The sequence below is a fragment of the Anopheles coluzzii genome, chromosome 2, assembly GCF_943734685.1.
Source record: "Anopheles coluzzii chromosome 2, AcolN3, whole genome shotgun sequence".
NCBI lineage: Eukaryota > Metazoa > Arthropoda > Insecta > Diptera > Culicidae > Anopheles > Anopheles coluzzii.
This window is the reverse complement of record NC_064670.1, coordinates 42,484,847-42,502,517: the sequence shown is the minus strand read 5'-3', so window position 1 is coordinate 42,502,517 and position 17,671 is coordinate 42,484,847. Positions and strand designations below refer to the sequence as shown.

Below are 17,671 nucleotides of genomic sequence, written 5' to 3'. Positions count from 1 at the left end.
GCTTGTAAATATGCTGCTTCACAGTGGTTTCGGCGATTTGAGTGTTTAGATAAAATATATCGTTGTATAAGTATACGAATAATGGTCTGTTCTTTTTCGTTTCGTTTGTGTGACTAATTAAATATTAAAATTTAAATAAATATAAACAAATTTAAAAAAAAACTTTTTTAAATAAATTGTTGTGTTGTTATTATTTCTTATCGTTAAAAAATAAATCAACAAACAAGTAAATAAACACGTCATTTAAGAAATTACAATCGTGTAATAAATGTCATCATAATTTAGAATTAGCGATAATTTCAGGATTAATAAATTGTGTAACGATGAAATATTTCTTGTTATAATTTTTAATATTATTTTATACCATTCGCAATATTTTTCAAAAAATAAACATTTTTTAAATTTTACCGTCATTGCTACACTCTTTGCCCATTGTACTTGAGTGCTTGTTACCAATACATGCCAGCCTGTCCTCTATGAAGCTTAAAGCTAAATTTTTATTTTTATCTAAAAGATTTATCTGATTTATGAAGATAAAACGGAAATACACTTTGGCGGGTCGGTGTTTGCTTAATGTGTAAGCCAGAGTTAGGCACAGATTATTTGCAACACGGGTGCAGAAACGGAATTAAAATAGGAAAACATAGGGGAAAGCAGAAGATACAATTTTGATTCGGTGTTTAGCTTCACTTTCAATCAGTCAAACTAAACCATGCAGTTCCAACTGCCTTGACTAGCCGCTGTTGGTGGGATCATCGAATGAAATTAATACTACCAACACATCTGAATCATCTGTGCTTTTTTGTGGAACTCGTGCATGATTCATCCGGTGACGAAGGTTACATAGCATCTCTAATAGCTCTCGATAGCAGCAGAGTTGTGACGTTACTACTGTCTTCATTGCAAACCATTCGTCACCATTCATAATCCCTTGCATCTTGTATTGTATAAGCTGTGTATCAGCTATAAACTATTTGTATTGCATTTCAGGTGCGTTTTGATCTATTAATATTTCTATTAGTAATGGCTGTTGTTTTACTTTCATTTTCATTTACAGGAAAAGCTCAGCTCGTCTCATATCGATAACCTCTTCATTAAAGTTTGAACTTAAATAACATCCTTTGATATTAAATCTTGATCTAGAGTCTTTCATTCTCACTTACTCGGATATCACCATTTATCTGTGATATAAAAATGATGCTATTTTTATATTTATATTTAAATGCACTGTAAAGTTTCATCTACTTTCTTGTTTACTATTAAACTGATACATACAAACAGGTCATTCCGTGCACAATTTGAGACAATCTACTTACCGCAGCATCAACGTCTATTAGTGATCATAAGAGTCACTCACTGTGCGCCCACACTCACACAGCGATAAAGAGCTTTAAGCGAGCTTTTCGTTAGAAGCCGGATGAGAGCTTTTGTTGTATATGTACACAGCAAATTTTCTCATCCTGCTTCAGTAAAGTTTTTTACTGAAACGGTTCAGTAATAGAATATTTTACTGATTTTCAGCATGAATGTCATGTTTTTACTGACTTTCAGCAAAATAATGTACTGAATTCATTTCAGTAATACGCATTTTACTGAAAATCAGTAAAATAAGTGTCAAATTAGTCGTTTCACTGGAAACCAGTAAAACAAATTACTGAAAATGCAGTAATTCATTCTGTCAAATCGACCTGTCAGTCAGAACATCAAAACAAAACAATGCGGTACCTACTTGCTCGTGATGTGCAAAAAGTTGATTTTGTAGGCGCTTACAGGCACCCAGGTGAAATTTCAGGTGATATTTCGGCTTACGGGATTAATTTAAAACAATTGGCAGCCGTGTTGGTGTGTAAAATGTTTGCTACAATCCACTGTGCTTGCTGAAATTGGGTGGTGTCTGTGAGCGCTTACTGAACCATCTACAATTGCGGCAGCAAAATACAGTATAAACACTGTATAAAACAACACAAAACATGTATGAATATGTACTGAGGAACTGGCAATATCTGCGCATCAATAAAAACTCAATTTAAAATAAATAATTCGTCATTTTTTAATCGCTACCAACTACTGAAAAATCAGTAATATGAGAATGGCTTTACTGGGATTTCAGTAAACGAGCTGTCATTTTGGTGAGCACCGGACATTACTGAATGATTCAGTAAACATTCTTTTTACTGAAAGGATTACTGAAACTTCAGTTAAAAAAAATTCAGTAAAATTTTACTGAAGTTCAGTAAAAAAAGTTTTCTGTGTATATACTCGGCGTTAAGTTAACTCTTTAAGTAAATTTTTCAAGTGTTTAATTTTAATATCATTTATTTTTGTTGTTGTTAACGGTAATTGTATTTCATATTTTTCACTTTCATTCATAGAAGTTTTTTTGCGAGATACAAGATGTTATTTGTTCAGCGCTGTTTTTAAACGGTTCCTAGACTGTTGTGTAGTTTTGTACTTGTGGATGATTGGTATGAGTCAATTTTAAATTAATCTACTCTTTACTATTCTTAATATAACCCTAGTTCTATAAAACTATTTCTATTCTTCTTTCAATGCACAATCATGTTTCATGTTCATCAAAAAGGTTTCTTATCATAGCAAAAGACGACGCATGGCTAGTAGTTCGAATGTGTATGGTATTTTTATAAGCTTCATCTAGGTGATATCATTTGGAAAAATGTACTTTGACAATTACATCGGTGATAAGAATAATTTTGATCATGGAAAAAATAATAAAATGTAATAATATGTTTGTGACATAAAATCTTTATTAATCTTAAATTGATTATTCAGTGACAAAAATAAAAAGGCAATATTAATCAAAATTGTTTACCACTAAAACAGGGAATCTAAAGGCCGGGCTACATTGATCGTACTCGCAAGCGTAATTTCGATTTTCACTAGCGCATCTGGCGGCGGCTGACCGAAGCATTTTGATAAACAATGTGGAGCCGCTCCAGAAAATATGTTATTTTTCTATGTTTTTTACTTTAACTGGACTGGAAAAGCTTTGTAATTGATAGACAAACATATTGTGCAAGTATTTCAGCCGTTTTCGCATAAAAAAACGGTGTAAAAACTAATTAATTTTGAGATCCAACACGACCATTCCCCCGACGACCAAAAAAAGCTTCCACCAGCTGCCACCAGATGCGCTAGTGAAAATCGAAATTAAGGCCGGGCTACATTGATCGTACTCTCTGGTGTAATTTTGATTTTCACTAGCGCACCTGGCGGCGGCTGACCGAAGCATTTTTCCAAACAATTTGGAGCCGCTTCAGAAAATATGTTATTTTTCTATATTTTTTACTTGAATTGGTCTGGAAAAGCTATGCAATTGATAGATAAATATGTTGTGCAAGTATTTCAGCCGTTTTCGCATCGAAAAACGGCGAAAAAACTAATTAATTTTGAGATCCGGTACAACCATTCCCCCGACGACCAAAAAAAGCTTCCACCAGCCGCCGCCAGATGCGCTAGTGAAAATCGAAATTACGCTTGCGAGTACGATCAATGTAGCCCGGCCTTTACACTTGCGAGTACGATCAATGTAGCCCGGCCTTAAATGAGAATCTGTTTCGACTTTTGGCGTTATTCCCCTGTCAGTGCAGGGGAAAGCAGGAAAAACATCTGCCCCTCTCTTTCTTTCGGCAGATATTGATAACATTAACATGAGAGCAGGTCACGTGGAGAAGGCTTGCCTTCAAATCGATACGGTCAGGCCAAAACTTCCACCAATTGTAGCACGATCATGGCCACCTTTTTGGTCTAACGGCCATAACCAGTGAGACAATAGCCACAATCGCCAATCATCATTAGCCAATCACAGTCGCCAGCAGGTTATCATGTATTGAAGCGAGATAACAGGATATTATCGGATAACACGAAGGAGAGAACGAGCGTATCTCTATAGCTTATTGCCGCTTTAAGGCCGGGCTACATTGATCGTACTCGCAAGTGTAAAGGCCGGGCTACATTGATCGTACTCGCAAGTGTAATTTTGATTTTCACTAGCGCATCTGGCGGCGGCTGGTGGAAGCTTTTTTTGGTCGTCGAGGGAATCGTCGTGCCGGATCTCAAATTTAAGTTGTTTTTCCATCGTTTTTTGCCATGAAAATGGATGAAATGCTTATAGGACATGTGCATCTACCTTTTACAAAACTTTTCTTGTCCAAATTAGGTTAAAAACATGGAAAAATTACATATTTTCTAAAGCGGCTGTAAATTGTTTGGAAAAATGCTTCCGTCAGCCGCCGCCAGGTGCGCTAGTGAAAATTAAAATTACACCAGAGAGTACGATCAATGTAGCCCGGCCTTAATTTCGATTTTCACTAGCGCACCTGGCGGCGGCTGACCGTAGCATTTTGCCAAACAATTTGGGACTGCTCCATAAAATACGTTATTTTTCAATGTTTTTCACTTTAACTGGACTTAGAAAGCTTTGTAATTGATACATAAATATGTTGTGCAAGTATTCCAGCCGTTTTCGCATCGAAAAACGGTTAAAAAACTACTTAAATTTGAGATCCGGCACGACCATTCCCCCGACGACCAAAAAAAGCTTCCACCAGCCGCCGCCAGATGCGCTAGTGAAAATCGAAATTACGCTTGCGAGTACGATCAATGTAGCCCGGCCTTTAGTCTCCTAGGTTTATGTTTCCCTGGTTATTTTGCTTGCAGTTTCGCCCATACCGTTGCGGATATGCGCAATACGGTTTAGATGGAGGAGGGGGCACGATGTCTATGTATGCATGCGCTTTTCGGATACCTTCTTCGGCTCCTGCGATCCTGTTCCAAAGAGAAGAGAAAATTAAGCCCACATTGCGGATCCGTTTCCGTGCTGCGTGGGGATGCGTCGAATTTGCGCGCGAGAATGGTTAGTGCGCGAGAACTTACCAATAGAGGGCGCTAGCCGACGTAGCTTCCCAAACTGCCTAGATAGCAAATTCAGCCATACAGAATTAGGCGTCATCCATCAATTACGTAAAGTCCGGGGGACATTGTCCGTACTCGCTAGAGTAATTTCGATTTTGACTAGCGCATTTGGCGGCGGCTGGTGAAAGCTCTTTTTGGTCATCGAGGGAATGGTCGTGTCGGATCTCAAATTTAAGTGTTTTTTTTTCGCCGTTTTATGATGCAAAAATGGCTGAAATACTTGTACAACATATGGTAAATACATATTGCAAACCGTTTTCCAGCCCAGTTTAAGTAAAAACATGAAAAAATAACATATTTTTTGCAGCGGCTTCAAATTGTTTGGCAAAATGCTTCGGTCCGCCGCCGTCGGATGCGCTAGTCAAAATCGAAATAACACTAGCGTGTATGGATAATGTACCGCGGCCTTAACGCTCTTTGGAGTGGGAGGGGGTGTTACGATTTGTCACATGGATAAGAGGGGGAGTTTAATATTTGTTATGTAACGCATTTTTTGTATTCAAATAACAAATGAGTAATATGTAAACGTTGATTCTACTTCTTTACTTAATAATCTTCGCGGCTATACCAACCCTAAACGGATTTCGCTACTTTTTATGAGCCACTTCACTCTGCTCGTCCTCTTTCCTCTCGCATGATAAGAGCTTGTGATAAGCGCCCAATGAGAGAGAGGAGCTTTCGATCTTCTCACACTAGTGAGAGCGAGACATTGTGAGAGTGTGGATCAATAGAGCTACCTCCTGATTTGGATGATCTCCTGTTACGATGGCTGGTATTGTGGTCCGCGCTGGTAGCGTTTCGATTGGTCGCAGCATCCCTCAAAGGTAGCGGAAGAAGTGAGAGAAAGGATACACACTTCGCTCGTCCTCTTTCCTCTCGTATGATAAGGGCATGTGATAAGCGCCCAATAAGAGAGAGGAGCTTTAGATCTTCTCACACTAGCGAGAGCGAGACAATGATCGATTAGGAGCATCGATAGAGCTACCTCCTGATTTGGATGATCTCCTGTTACGATGGCTGGTATTTTGGTCCGCGCTAGTAGCGTTTCGATTGGTCGCAGCATCCCTCAAAGGTAGCGGAAGAAGTGAGAGAAAGGATATACACTTCGCTCGTCCTCTTTCCTCTCGCATGATAAGAGCTTGTGATAAGCGCCCAATAAGAGAGAGGAGCTTTAGATCTTCTCACACTAGTGAGAGCGAGACATGGTGAGAGTGTGGATCGATAGAGCTACCTCCTGATTTGGATGATCTCCTGTTACGATGGCTGGTATTGTGGTCCGCGCTGGTAGCGTTTCGATTGGTCGCAGCATCCCTCAAAGGTAGCGGAAGAAGTGAGAGAAAGGATACACACTTCGCTCGTCCTCTTTCCTCTCGTATGATAAGAGCATGTGATAAGCGCCCAATGAGAGAGAGGAGTTTTCGATCTTCTCACACTAGCGAGAGCGAGACATGGTGAGAGTGTGGATCGATAGAGCTACCTCCTGATTTGGATGATCTCCTGTTACGATGGCTGGTATTTTGGTCCGCGCTGGTAGCGTTTCGATTGGTCGCAGCATCCCTCAAAGGCAGCGGAAGAAGTGAGAGAGAAAGGATACACACTTCGCTTGTCGTTCATACGCTTCAGATGTTGATGCAACAACATTGCAAACGGCGCTGAGGATCCGATGATTAAAACTTATTGGAATTTGTTTGTTGTGTGGGACTCTGTTGTCCTTATATAAATATAATATAATTTCATCTTATTTCATTTGAAATATTGTAGATGTATCACAATATAGATAAAAAAGAAAAGAAAAATCATAAAAATTGGATTTTTGTTTTCAAAAAATAACCTTTTGACGGAGGTCCTTCCAACGTTACATTTTGTTACATGAGGGGAGGAGAGGGATGCATTGCAATTATTTCGTTACGTCATTGATGGATGACGCCTTACTTCGAGGGAGCAGTGATAGTGTTCAAACCGTCTTTTCAATAGTTTTTGTGTTCTTTTCCCAACTAATTACTAATTAACAAAACAACACTAATGGGATTACATTTATTGATCGCTTCAGTTATACTTTATTGAAATCAGAAAACATCATCTTGCATCATTCATACACACCGCTGTCGCCGGCTAATATAAGTGTGTGTGTGTGTGTTGCTGGTTAGTTGGGTCGGAAGGGGCTTACATTGTGATTTACGCAGTGTTAAGGGACTTTTTTTTACTGACCATTGAACCGATTGTTATTCGTGAGTTGTGAATATTTCCTGCCTCCCACCGTACACTTGATGGTATCTTTTATGTGACATTCGGGGCTTTCATCACGCGAAATGGATTATAATCAACATGACACTAATTCGAGATTACTAATGCATCCGGAGCAAATCTTCTAGCCTAGAGTGGAGGTGCAATGGGACGGGATGGGACGATGTGAAGGGGAAAGGTGCGACTGTCTTGGTTTTATTTGATCGTTTCTGCTTTTCATTTGTACGCGCGCATGTCTGTTTGTTATTGATTTCGTTTTGAAATCATATTCGCATTTATGTTCGTCGTATTGTATTGTGTTCCTCCTATTTTACGCTTTTCTGTTTTCTATTATCTTGTTAACGATTTTCTTTGACATGAGTGTTTTATAGACGCTTTCATGTCCCACCCGAAAGGCGTTTTCATTAATCATAGCGCTGTCACGCAGCAAAGATAGTAGACCAAAACAGAAACAGAGAAAACAAAACATGGTTTATCAATTCAATACTTTCTCCGCTGCACTGTGAGTACGAAACCGATAATGGACAATTGCAGGATTTTCCCATACTTTTTTGTTCGCTTCGCAAGAATATTTGGTTTCCCCAATTTTGTGTTGGGGTTCGTCCTAAGATTTATGGAGCGTTTCCCAGATTTTATTGTTTGAATCATTTGTATTGATTTTCAATGGGGGTGCCATTAAATAGTATACGATTCAAAAATATGCAGGAAACGATCAATAAACCGGGAGCTAAACCTAAAAAAAAATGGCAAACAACCAAATATCTATAGCAAACACTGTATGTACGAGCGTATTAAAATCGGGGTCGATCGGGATTTTGGATGACGTGAACGGGGTACAACGTTACTATTGATATTTTCGTGACAAAATCGACTTGCACAGTGAAACAATCAAACATCAAAACAGACATACATTGCTCACACAAACGAGTTTACGCGCTTTCATGCATGGACTGGACGCACACGATCGAGAGAACGGTGTTCTGATGATTCCGAGTCTTAAATTACACATCAAGAGCACCTGCACCTGTCTCTACAATCTGGTCTTTTCGCTCGCCCTAAATGCTCTTATTGTGCTAGATTACAATATTTTTATACGTGGAAATTATATAAATTGTGTGTTTAGAATGCGTTTGGTTTGTTTTGTTTTCGATTTACTCCCGTTTACGATTTTGTTGTAGTCGTTATAATGACCGTTGTTTATAATGCCGCCATTTGCTATAGATTTTATCTTCTTCTTGCGTTGCACGTTGTTACTTTTCTTACTCTATTGTTGTTCGATTCTCCTTTCTGCGTGTGTTCCGTTTTTTTTTTAATTTTCATTGTCGAACGGTATTTCGTTTAATTTACTTGTATGGTTTTGCTGTGTTACTTTTTTCTCATTTCTCTTCATTTGTTTTGTTTTTTGTTTATGTTTCCTGTACGTTTATCAATTTTCATTGCTTGGTAACATTCTATCTGGTTCTTTGTTTACATTTTTCATTGTTGATTTCCACTTGTGTCTATGGTGTTTGTTATTGGTTATAGTATTTGTTTGTGGGATGTTGTCACTTTCACTGATTAATTTCCCCCCCTGAATTACACCTGCAAAAAAGTGAGTTGTTGAACAAACATAATAATGGAGCGTTTGGACTGTTGGCTCATTAAATGCAATCTCAATATCATTACACATACATACACACATGCCACTGTAGAACGGTTCCAGAAAAAAAAACTTGAACACGAGCACGGGAGCTTTCCCCATCGATCAATCGGCTGTTACTGTATGCCTCCTTTCATGCCATGCAAAAATCAATAATGTACTCGATTTACTTGATTTTCTTCTAGTGCACACGCACACTGAATATTTGTCTAGATGGTGTATGTGATTTTGTTAGACACTGTTTCGTCCTTCGCCTTACTTCTGTCAAGCACTGTGGTATCTCTCGCTGCTCGCTATCATCATCATCATCATCATCATCATCATCATCATCATCACACTACGAATCATTTCTATCATGTTACAGCCTATTTTGCTCTGCTTCACTACATTGACATTGCTTCACATGCAAATGACGCTGTTGTGTGAGTGTGTGTATATGTGTGTGTGTGGATTATTTTGGTTGCTACTGTTGTTGTTGTGTTATTTGTTGTTTTGTTCCTTTTGTATTTGCTCCTTCTCTATTCTTTGCCTTTTATGGTTTCTTTCGTTCGTCGGTTTGTCTACTCTTTCAATAATCACGTCTTCGTATAAGGAGTATAAAAAATATACACTTTTCTGATTCTTTTTTGTTTTGTTTGTTTCTGGGTACGTTGTTTCTCTTTGTTACGCTGCTCCGTTTTGTTTGTTCTACTTCTACTACTGCTGTTACTACTGTAGCTGCTACCCTTCACTGTGTGCTCCTTCGACGTGATTCATGTTTTCCTGTGTCTGTCTGTGAGTGTTTTACGATACACGATGTCTACACTGGTCTGTTGTTCGTTCTATGTGGTTCATACTCTTTCTTCTTCTTTCAACATTTATTTTCAGTTTGTTTGTTACTGTTTAGAAAGGAATCATTGGGCATCAAGCAAGACAGGAAGTTGCGTTACACGACATTTCTAACTTCACTGTAAGGAGAGATTTGCTTTATATATGTATAGTTTTTGTTATCATAGAGCTAGGAATCTTACGAAGCGCACTAAATGTACTCTCGAGAATGGTGGAAGAGGAAAAACGTTTTTGGTTTTTGTTTCGTTTATCGTTATATTATACAACATTGTCAAAATCGAGGTTTGTTTTCTTTTTCTTGTTTGTGTATCTGTAGTTGTGTATGTGTTACGTTCGCTACTTGCATATGATAGTATGGGATTTATACAGATGTAAGTAGTGTTGTGTGTATACTATCTTCCTGTCCCGGACCCGTCGGCCGAACCGCTGCTATAGTTGGAGAAATTTGTTTATTTGTGGCTTTGCTAGTAAATATGGATGGTGGACTTTTCTCCATTTCTTAGTATAGTCTTTGAGAAGCAACAAAAATGTTGGTAGGCATTTGGTTTGCACACTTTACAGCAGGGCAACGCGTACGAATGTGTAAATAGTCCTGGATTCATTGCGGAATTTACCACCCACCAACGAATTTACTGACCGTATTGAATGAAAATCCGAGAAAGAAAAATAATTCCTGCGATGGTAAATTTTCGAAATTAATATGCTACAATTGTTGTACAAAACTTGGGTGAAAATTTCATTTTTTACATTAATAGTACGAACAAAGCTGTTTTATTTATTTTTTCTTCATAAATGTCGCTAAGAAACGGAATTCAATTTGCCTAGAACTAACCTCCTCAATTGTTTTAACTGTTGCTCAACGCGTTTTGTTTTAATATTTTACTTCAAATTTTCTTTAAAGGTTCAACTTGTTTGGACAGGCTTTACAATATAATGTTGATCCAAAACTGAACACAGAATTCCATTGTTCTTTTTGCGACATGAGTCCTCTAGATTTTTGTTCGTTTTGCGTATAATTTGTCGTTTATCTTTTTTCTCCGTTTTCGAAAAGATGTATCTATTTGAGAAATTATGTTTACGTTGGTGTTTCTTTTTAAATTGTGTAATGTTTTGTTCTTGCATCAAACTATAGAAAACCATTTAATTTGTTTGAGATAAATTCAAGGAAATCTATTAATTTTCTCAGCATCATCACCATTAGAACGATTTAAGCTTGTGGCTTCACTTGCAACGATTCTGGCGATAAAGAAGCGATATAAAGTAGGTTTGAAATCTTGCGTTATATGGAGTACGCAACTCAATAAATGTGATGTTTATAATTTTTTTTTGAAACCAATTTATCCCTCACCCTAGTGATTAACATGATATTGCAGCATGCGAAAAGAATATAGAGAAAGTGTTCGCTCCAGTTCCAGTCGATCCCATACGGGTGTGCTGAGGACTCTTGGCCTCTTTTGATTCACGCACTGGTGCGGGGGATCGACCCTTCGTCTGACTGGTCTAGCGTGTTAAACACAGTAGTTAATATTAGCAAGCCAATATATGGCATGCTTTAAACAGGATATTCGTTACGTCAAGTGAGAAAAACAAAAACAGAAAACTATCTAACTGAATAAGGCTAGAAATAGCAAGTTCACCGCAGCCGCGGTCAAACGCGTATAGCTCGGTTATCAATCCAGTTACGGCTACCGGCTAGCGCGGAAACGCTGAAATGCTGAAGTTGAGTACCTCAGCGGAATAGCGAGCGTGATAGCAAGTATGGAGGATTTGACGCTTGAACTATTATACACGTTGGACGCGGCCGCGGCGATCTCGTCTCGTGCATTTCCAGGCTACCGAACGCAATGCTTTGCGTTCAATCATCGTGTGCAATACAAAAGAATTAACATGTAACGGAAGGCAAAAACTAAAATAAAACGTAGAATAAAAGCAATAGATCCCATAACCATGAAACGATAATGTAATCAAGATTCACGTTGCAATAACTGCGCAGCAAAGTGATGCAAGTGTAATAAGAATATCATAGAAATATCGATCGAGGTTGCTGTAGTAGATGGACTGGTAGATTTCGTTCTGTACGGTACCGAAGGTAAACGCTGCAAAAGAGATAGTTCGTTTTCTTCCGCTCGTCTTCCTAACAGTGACGTTATGAGACAGAAGCATAGTTTCGTTCGTCTGTGTTCGCTAGAGTGAGTGCACTTTTGCTTTCAAGATGTCGTGCCCAGGATGTCGGGGTTTCATGCGTTCGCCTGTTCGCCTTATTATGCTTTCGCCCCGGGTATCTTGCCCAGCACCTTCGATAGGTCAACCCCGGTCAGGGCATTGATGGCTGGAGGCAGCTGTCCAACGAGACGCGTCACATCGCCCGTCGTTTGATCGTTGCCACCGATCAGAACGATCTCTTCTGTCTTCGCCAATGGCGCCGCAACTTCAGCTGCGATCTGAAAAAAAGGAGATGAGAAATAAGTTATTCATTTATTTATTTATTTATTTATTTATTTCGACATTTGTTTCGACCGCGAGTGCGTACGAATTTAATATCCTAGTTTTAAAGCTTTGTGTAGTCAAATGAAAGTCAAATGATTCGAAATGAGAATTGAACACATTGTCTACAGTCTACACATTGTCAAGAGAGGGTCGTTGTATGAGGCTAAAGTTCTCCTATACTCATTTTGCAAAAATGTATGTTGTCTATGAGTTCTGGCTGGTACGTAAATGGGGATATGTTTTAGCAGCTCAAGACCGTCAATCTGATGCTTCAACAGCTTGCCTACAAACACACAACTTTGTACAACTTTTCGGCGATGTTCAAAAGATTGCAGCCCAAGCAACACACATCGCGTGCGGTAGTCAGGCATATTAAAACTTCCCATCCAAGGGAGGCAACGAACCGCAACTCTAGTAAATCTACGTTGCACAGATTCAATTTTCGCACAGAGCCTTATTCTTTGAGAACACCACACTACACAGCTGAACTCAAGAATGGATCGGAATAGACATTATACAATGTCTTTAAAAACAAAGGATCTCTAAATTCAGTAGATTTTCAGATAACGAAACCTAACATTTTGTTTGCTCTGCCAAAAATGTTCTCAATATGTGTCCTGAAGGTGAGTTTTTAGTCCAGTTCAACGCCTAGATCGCTTAATGTAGTGCAACGTTGTAATTACGTTTCAGACAAAAAAACACATGTAGTAGCTGTGACGATACAACAGCTTCAATCGATACAACACTTGATGATGCAGATTTCCATGTTATTGGTCGCACACTACACACAGAATGAGTTGATTATCTCCTGCAGTCTAATACTATCGTCACAGTTTCGTACTCTATTAAAAATCCTAACGCTTTAGACAACGCATCAGAATTTCCAATCGGAGGTTTGCATAACATGGTAGTCAGTTTAACGCAGTACCTTAGGCAGTGATTCGAGCACGATATTCATGATGGCCGCATCGCCGTACATCTTGTATACGTTCGCCTTCATACGCATCCGTTCCGCTTCCGCTTTTCCGACCTGCTCGATGGCGTACGCTTCCGCCGATCCGATCTTCTTGATGCGCTCTGCCTCGGCCCGTGCACTTTCGACCGTTTGCGTGCGTTTGCCCTCAGCAATCGCTTGCACGCGGTAACTCTCCGCCTCCGCCGGCAGCTTCACCGTGGCGTTCAGTTCGCAATCCTTGCGATTGATTTCCTGCGTTTCGATCTCGATCTGCTTGCGGCGCTCTACGATATCGATCTGAATTTCCTCGTTACGGATGCGCTGACGAATTTTGGCAGCCTGCAGTTCGTACGCGAGCTGCGATTCTGCTTTCTGGGAGATGCAAAAACCAGAAGAAAAAAACAAGAAACGATGTTAGCTTCATGGTATCGATGAATGCTGCTAGAAAGAGCCTGCCAGCCTTACCGCCGTGTTAATTTCCTGATCAAAGTTTGCCTTCTGCAGCTTGTACATGCGTGCGTTGTCCTCGATCTTGGTGTCGGTTGAGTACTTGACGTCCATGGCGCTCTTCTCGCACTCGGCCTCCCGTATGCCGGCGTCACGATTAGCCTCGGCAACACCCGCATCAGCGTCGCGCTTCACGCTCGCCGTCTGCGCCTTACCGAGCGACTGCAGGTACTGGACATCGTCGTACACGTCCTTGATCGTAAAGGACAATATCTCGATGCCCATCCTGCCGACGTCAGGGGCCGCGACCTCGCGCACCAGTGCCGCGAACTGGTCGCGGTCTTTGTACACCTCCTCGACTGTAAGCGTTCCTGTAATGGTAGGTAGTGATGACAATAATGGTACGAATTATTCACCGGAAGTGTTTTGAGTTCTTGTGTACCGTTGTCTTGCGATGCACAGTCTTATACATAAATTAACAAAACTAGTGGAAACAAAATTCAAGAAGTGATGAATAGTATTTTTGCAAAAAAGTACAATATAAACTTTGTAAAATACCAACTGTTTGTCAGATCGCATAAACGATTCTAGAGCTCTTAACTGCACTCGGCAACTAACGTAGAAAATCAGTGATCTAAATAAACGAAATTACTGCCAGCAGACTAACATTGTCCTCAATTAATATGAACTTGAATGATCACCTTCAACAATGGTCACGTTATGCCTACATAATGAACAGAACATACTCGGCTATGCAACCTATGACTCGGGTTTACGAAGAAGCACAGCAATGATAATTTGAGGGGGGGGGGGGGGAAGGAATTTATTTTATTGCCCTTGCTTTTTATTCAAACCATTACCACAAATGACAATGAAAAGGAAAGTGGTGCAACTGTAAAACTTTACATCACATTGCTAGTAAATCCAAAGTACACCACGGACCGTAAAATGGATTTCGCTACAAAAGAACGATGATAATAGCGGCGTGATGTGTACACGGTGACACAGTACAGGGGGGGGGGGGGGTACACTTTTCATTACCTTTTGATGATACCGTACGTAGCGCCAAAGATCATGCCCAGCTGTAGCATACCCATCCAGACGAAACCCATCTGTTTGGCTCGAAACTGTTGAAACTGTTCCAACAAAGTCCGGATAGTTGGACGCTCGTCCAATGCACTCGGTACAAAACCGGGGAAGAACTTGTGAAGCACTGGACAGGAAGGGCGATCGGTGGAGGGCTTTTGATTGTATAACTTCACTCAGCCCTCGAACGATGTATTTGCAGTTTCTTATCGCTAAAGCGAATCACTTCAGCAGATCGTTGTTATAGCGAATCGTACTTTTCAACTTTACAGTCACTCGGCACTGTTTACTTTAAACACTTTAACGGAAATTAAACTACTATTTCCTCTGTAGGACCGGTGCTTGCCGTTAATGACGCTGTAGTCTGTTCGGAAGACAAAAAATAAAAGGTCTCTACACTGTTTAATGCCATCACAAAGTTGGCTGCAGCACACCCAGCTTGGTCTCGATGTTGCTGCCCGACTGCACTCGAATGAATGCAAACTGCACTGCGCTCCGCAAGCATACGGACACGGCTAACCTTCAAGATCACGATGAACCGTCGCTCTGTGAGCGTATCGATTCCTGCAAATGGCCAATCGATTCCGTTGAAGAGTAAGAAGGGAACCGCTTTTAATACTATTTATCGCTCTCTACGCGGAAGTGTAATCAATTCGCGGAAGTGGAAGTGTACTAGCACTACCACAAAACGCAAATAAGATTCGCCAGTGTTTATCTTGGCGCACACCACCGAGCACCACCTTGATGGATAGTGTAATAAAGTCGTCTTGCAAATGGACCTTCCGTGGAGCAGAAACTTGGGTCCAAGATATAAAAAAAAACCGAGACAACGGCATTCAAGCGCAGTTTGCTTATCGTGGGGTTACTTCCAACAACTCCACTACCGGTTGATGGTTAGCGATTCTGCTGCAAGATTTGTCGCTAGTGTTATCAGCACAGCGAGCCTCCGAGCTCTACAGAACCGCGGTAAGACGGACTGCTGCTATCTGTATCGCAATCAAGCACAATCGCAGATAGCTGCCAACCCATCATCAAAAGAAATGCCATAAAGCTAAGCTTGTGTTTCTATATCGGTATCTTTGTATCGGACACCCCCGATGGGTTATTCATGCAATCGTTGTTTTGGTAACGATTGTTTGGTGCCCAAACTATTTCCAGCAACCAGTACCAGTTCACCTACCGCCACCACTAAATCAAGCATGCAACAGGAGGTCTTGTACCGTGAAAAGTCGATTCAAGCCATGTGCAAAAAATCAATAAACCGTCAACGTTCCCCCATACTGTTTACTGGATGAAAATAGACATTCTTAGCAAACGGCCTCACTAATTCTCGGTGTAGCGTTTGCGCCAAGAGTAAAGCGTCCTGTCGATGGGGCGAAGGAGGAGGGTAGGAGGTAATTTTGCACGTGACAAGCCACTTCGACGTTGTAAAATGTTTCTTTACAAAGTAGAGCTGTTCACTTTGGCCTCTTTCGTTTGCAATGCCAATCATGCAATGGTGGTTCATGAGGGTAGTAACTAGAAAAACCTGTATCATGTAACAATTGCTTATGACCACAGTGTGGTCCATAGTAAGTTACAACTTGGCGCCAAACATCGGATCGTGATCAGCTTCGACCAAATGGAACTAGATTTTTTTTATACACAAATAAAAATATCACACTTTTAATGAGATGCTAAGCATATTTAATAACCGCGTTTCAATCGGTTCACCAGTTCATTTTAACACATTTTCTGAGACAACAGATATAACTTTTTTCTTTGTTATCATGTCATGTCGTTTAGCATGGTGGTACGAAAAATGGTTTAAAAATGTTTCACGAATGAGTGGCACCGAATTAAGCCTTGTAGCTTGAATACGCAAAGCTTGTGCCATCAATTGTAAGATAATCACATTTTGACCTTAGACAACACATTTCCAACGTTCACAACACCCGATGACGCACTCGCTGCAATACGTAAACCGCACTGGTGTTTGATGAACGGAACTAACTGGACTGGAGGCACTTGTTTGCGTTGGTACGAACCAAACTCTTTCGATGTTCACTTATCTGCCGGTTCTGAAGACACACTCACGACGCGCCGACTGCCGACACAAGTCTGATTCGAAAAGCAGTGTCAGCTGGTGACGATTGGCTCGTACTAAAACGCATTCCTTGCCACAGTTGCAGGGTTTGTGGACCTTTTATTCGTTTGGTATTTTTTCAACGTATTGTGGTAAATACAGGTGAAATTAGTTTTAGCCACATCAGCTCGCAGTACTGGTATGAGTATTTTCGGAAACTAATGAGGCCTGTTCTGTTCTGATTTCAATTTGATGCGACTAAAAAAACCAACTTTACAGTAAAGTATTCAATAGAAAACTTCATTGGCTCAACATCCAGATGACTCTATTACAAGAATATAACATGCCTGTCCCGTGGTACGGTCGTCAACTCGCACGCCTTAGCTACATTCTCATCGTGGGTTCAAGTCTAGAATGGAGCATCCACCCATAAGGGTTTCGTATCATATAAGGGAATAGTTCAATCACTTAGGGCAGGAGCCTCCAAACTTTTCAGCCCGCGGGCCGCATTGCTTCAAAAATCACTATGTTGAGGGCCATTTAATGTTACCTATAATTGATGAGTGAACGTTTAAATCTCATTTTTATAACAAAATACTAACGATACTTGAACAGATTCGTGTTACTAAAGCTTGATTTTTGTTTAAGAAATGTAAAAAAATACAATTTCTTTTGAAAAAGTCAAAATAACCTAATATTTATTCTAAATCTGGCAAAGTCATCGGGGCCGCATTTTAAGCTCTTGAGGGCCTGCGGGCCGTAATTTGGAGACCCCTGACTTAGGGGAATGTTGCAAGCGAGCTGTGGAAGCTTGCAATCATATGATCATGTTTAATTATGGCTTCGCAGTAGGATTTATTTAGTTTATCATGTGTACAGCTGAATGCCACAGGAAAACAACTCCAAATGATGTTTTTTTTAGAAAACATCATTGGTATCAATTCAAAAACACCCTGTAAGTCTCGAAAGTCTGTATAGGCCGGCATGT

General features: G+C 40.2%; 1 protein-coding gene across 9 annotated transcripts in view; it reads right to left on the bottom strand.

Moving 5' to 3' along the window:
* Positions 1-6,960: 6,960 nt before the first annotated feature.
* LOC120952522 (flotillin-2) overlaps positions 6,961-17,671 on the bottom strand; it is a 153,738-nt gene continuing 143,027 nt past the window's right edge. For 6 of the 9 annotated variants that reach the window (XM_040371896.2, XM_040371895.2, XM_049607148.1 and 3 more), the window contains exons 5-7: positions 13,551-13,903; positions 13,059-13,457; positions 6,961-12,084 (exon numbers count right to left, since the gene is read on the bottom strand). In XM_040371896.2, the coding sequence (XP_040227830.1) occupies positions 11,905-12,084; positions 13,059-13,457; positions 13,551-13,903 (932 nt within the window). In that variant the 3' untranslated portion in view covers positions 6,961-11,904. Of the gene's footprint in view, positions 12,085-13,058; positions 13,458-13,550; positions 13,904-14,573; positions 14,983-16,512; positions 16,738-17,671 lie in introns of those variants that run through there. The other 3 variants (XM_040371901.2, XM_040371899.2, XM_040371898.2) reach the window with 3 other exon arrangements.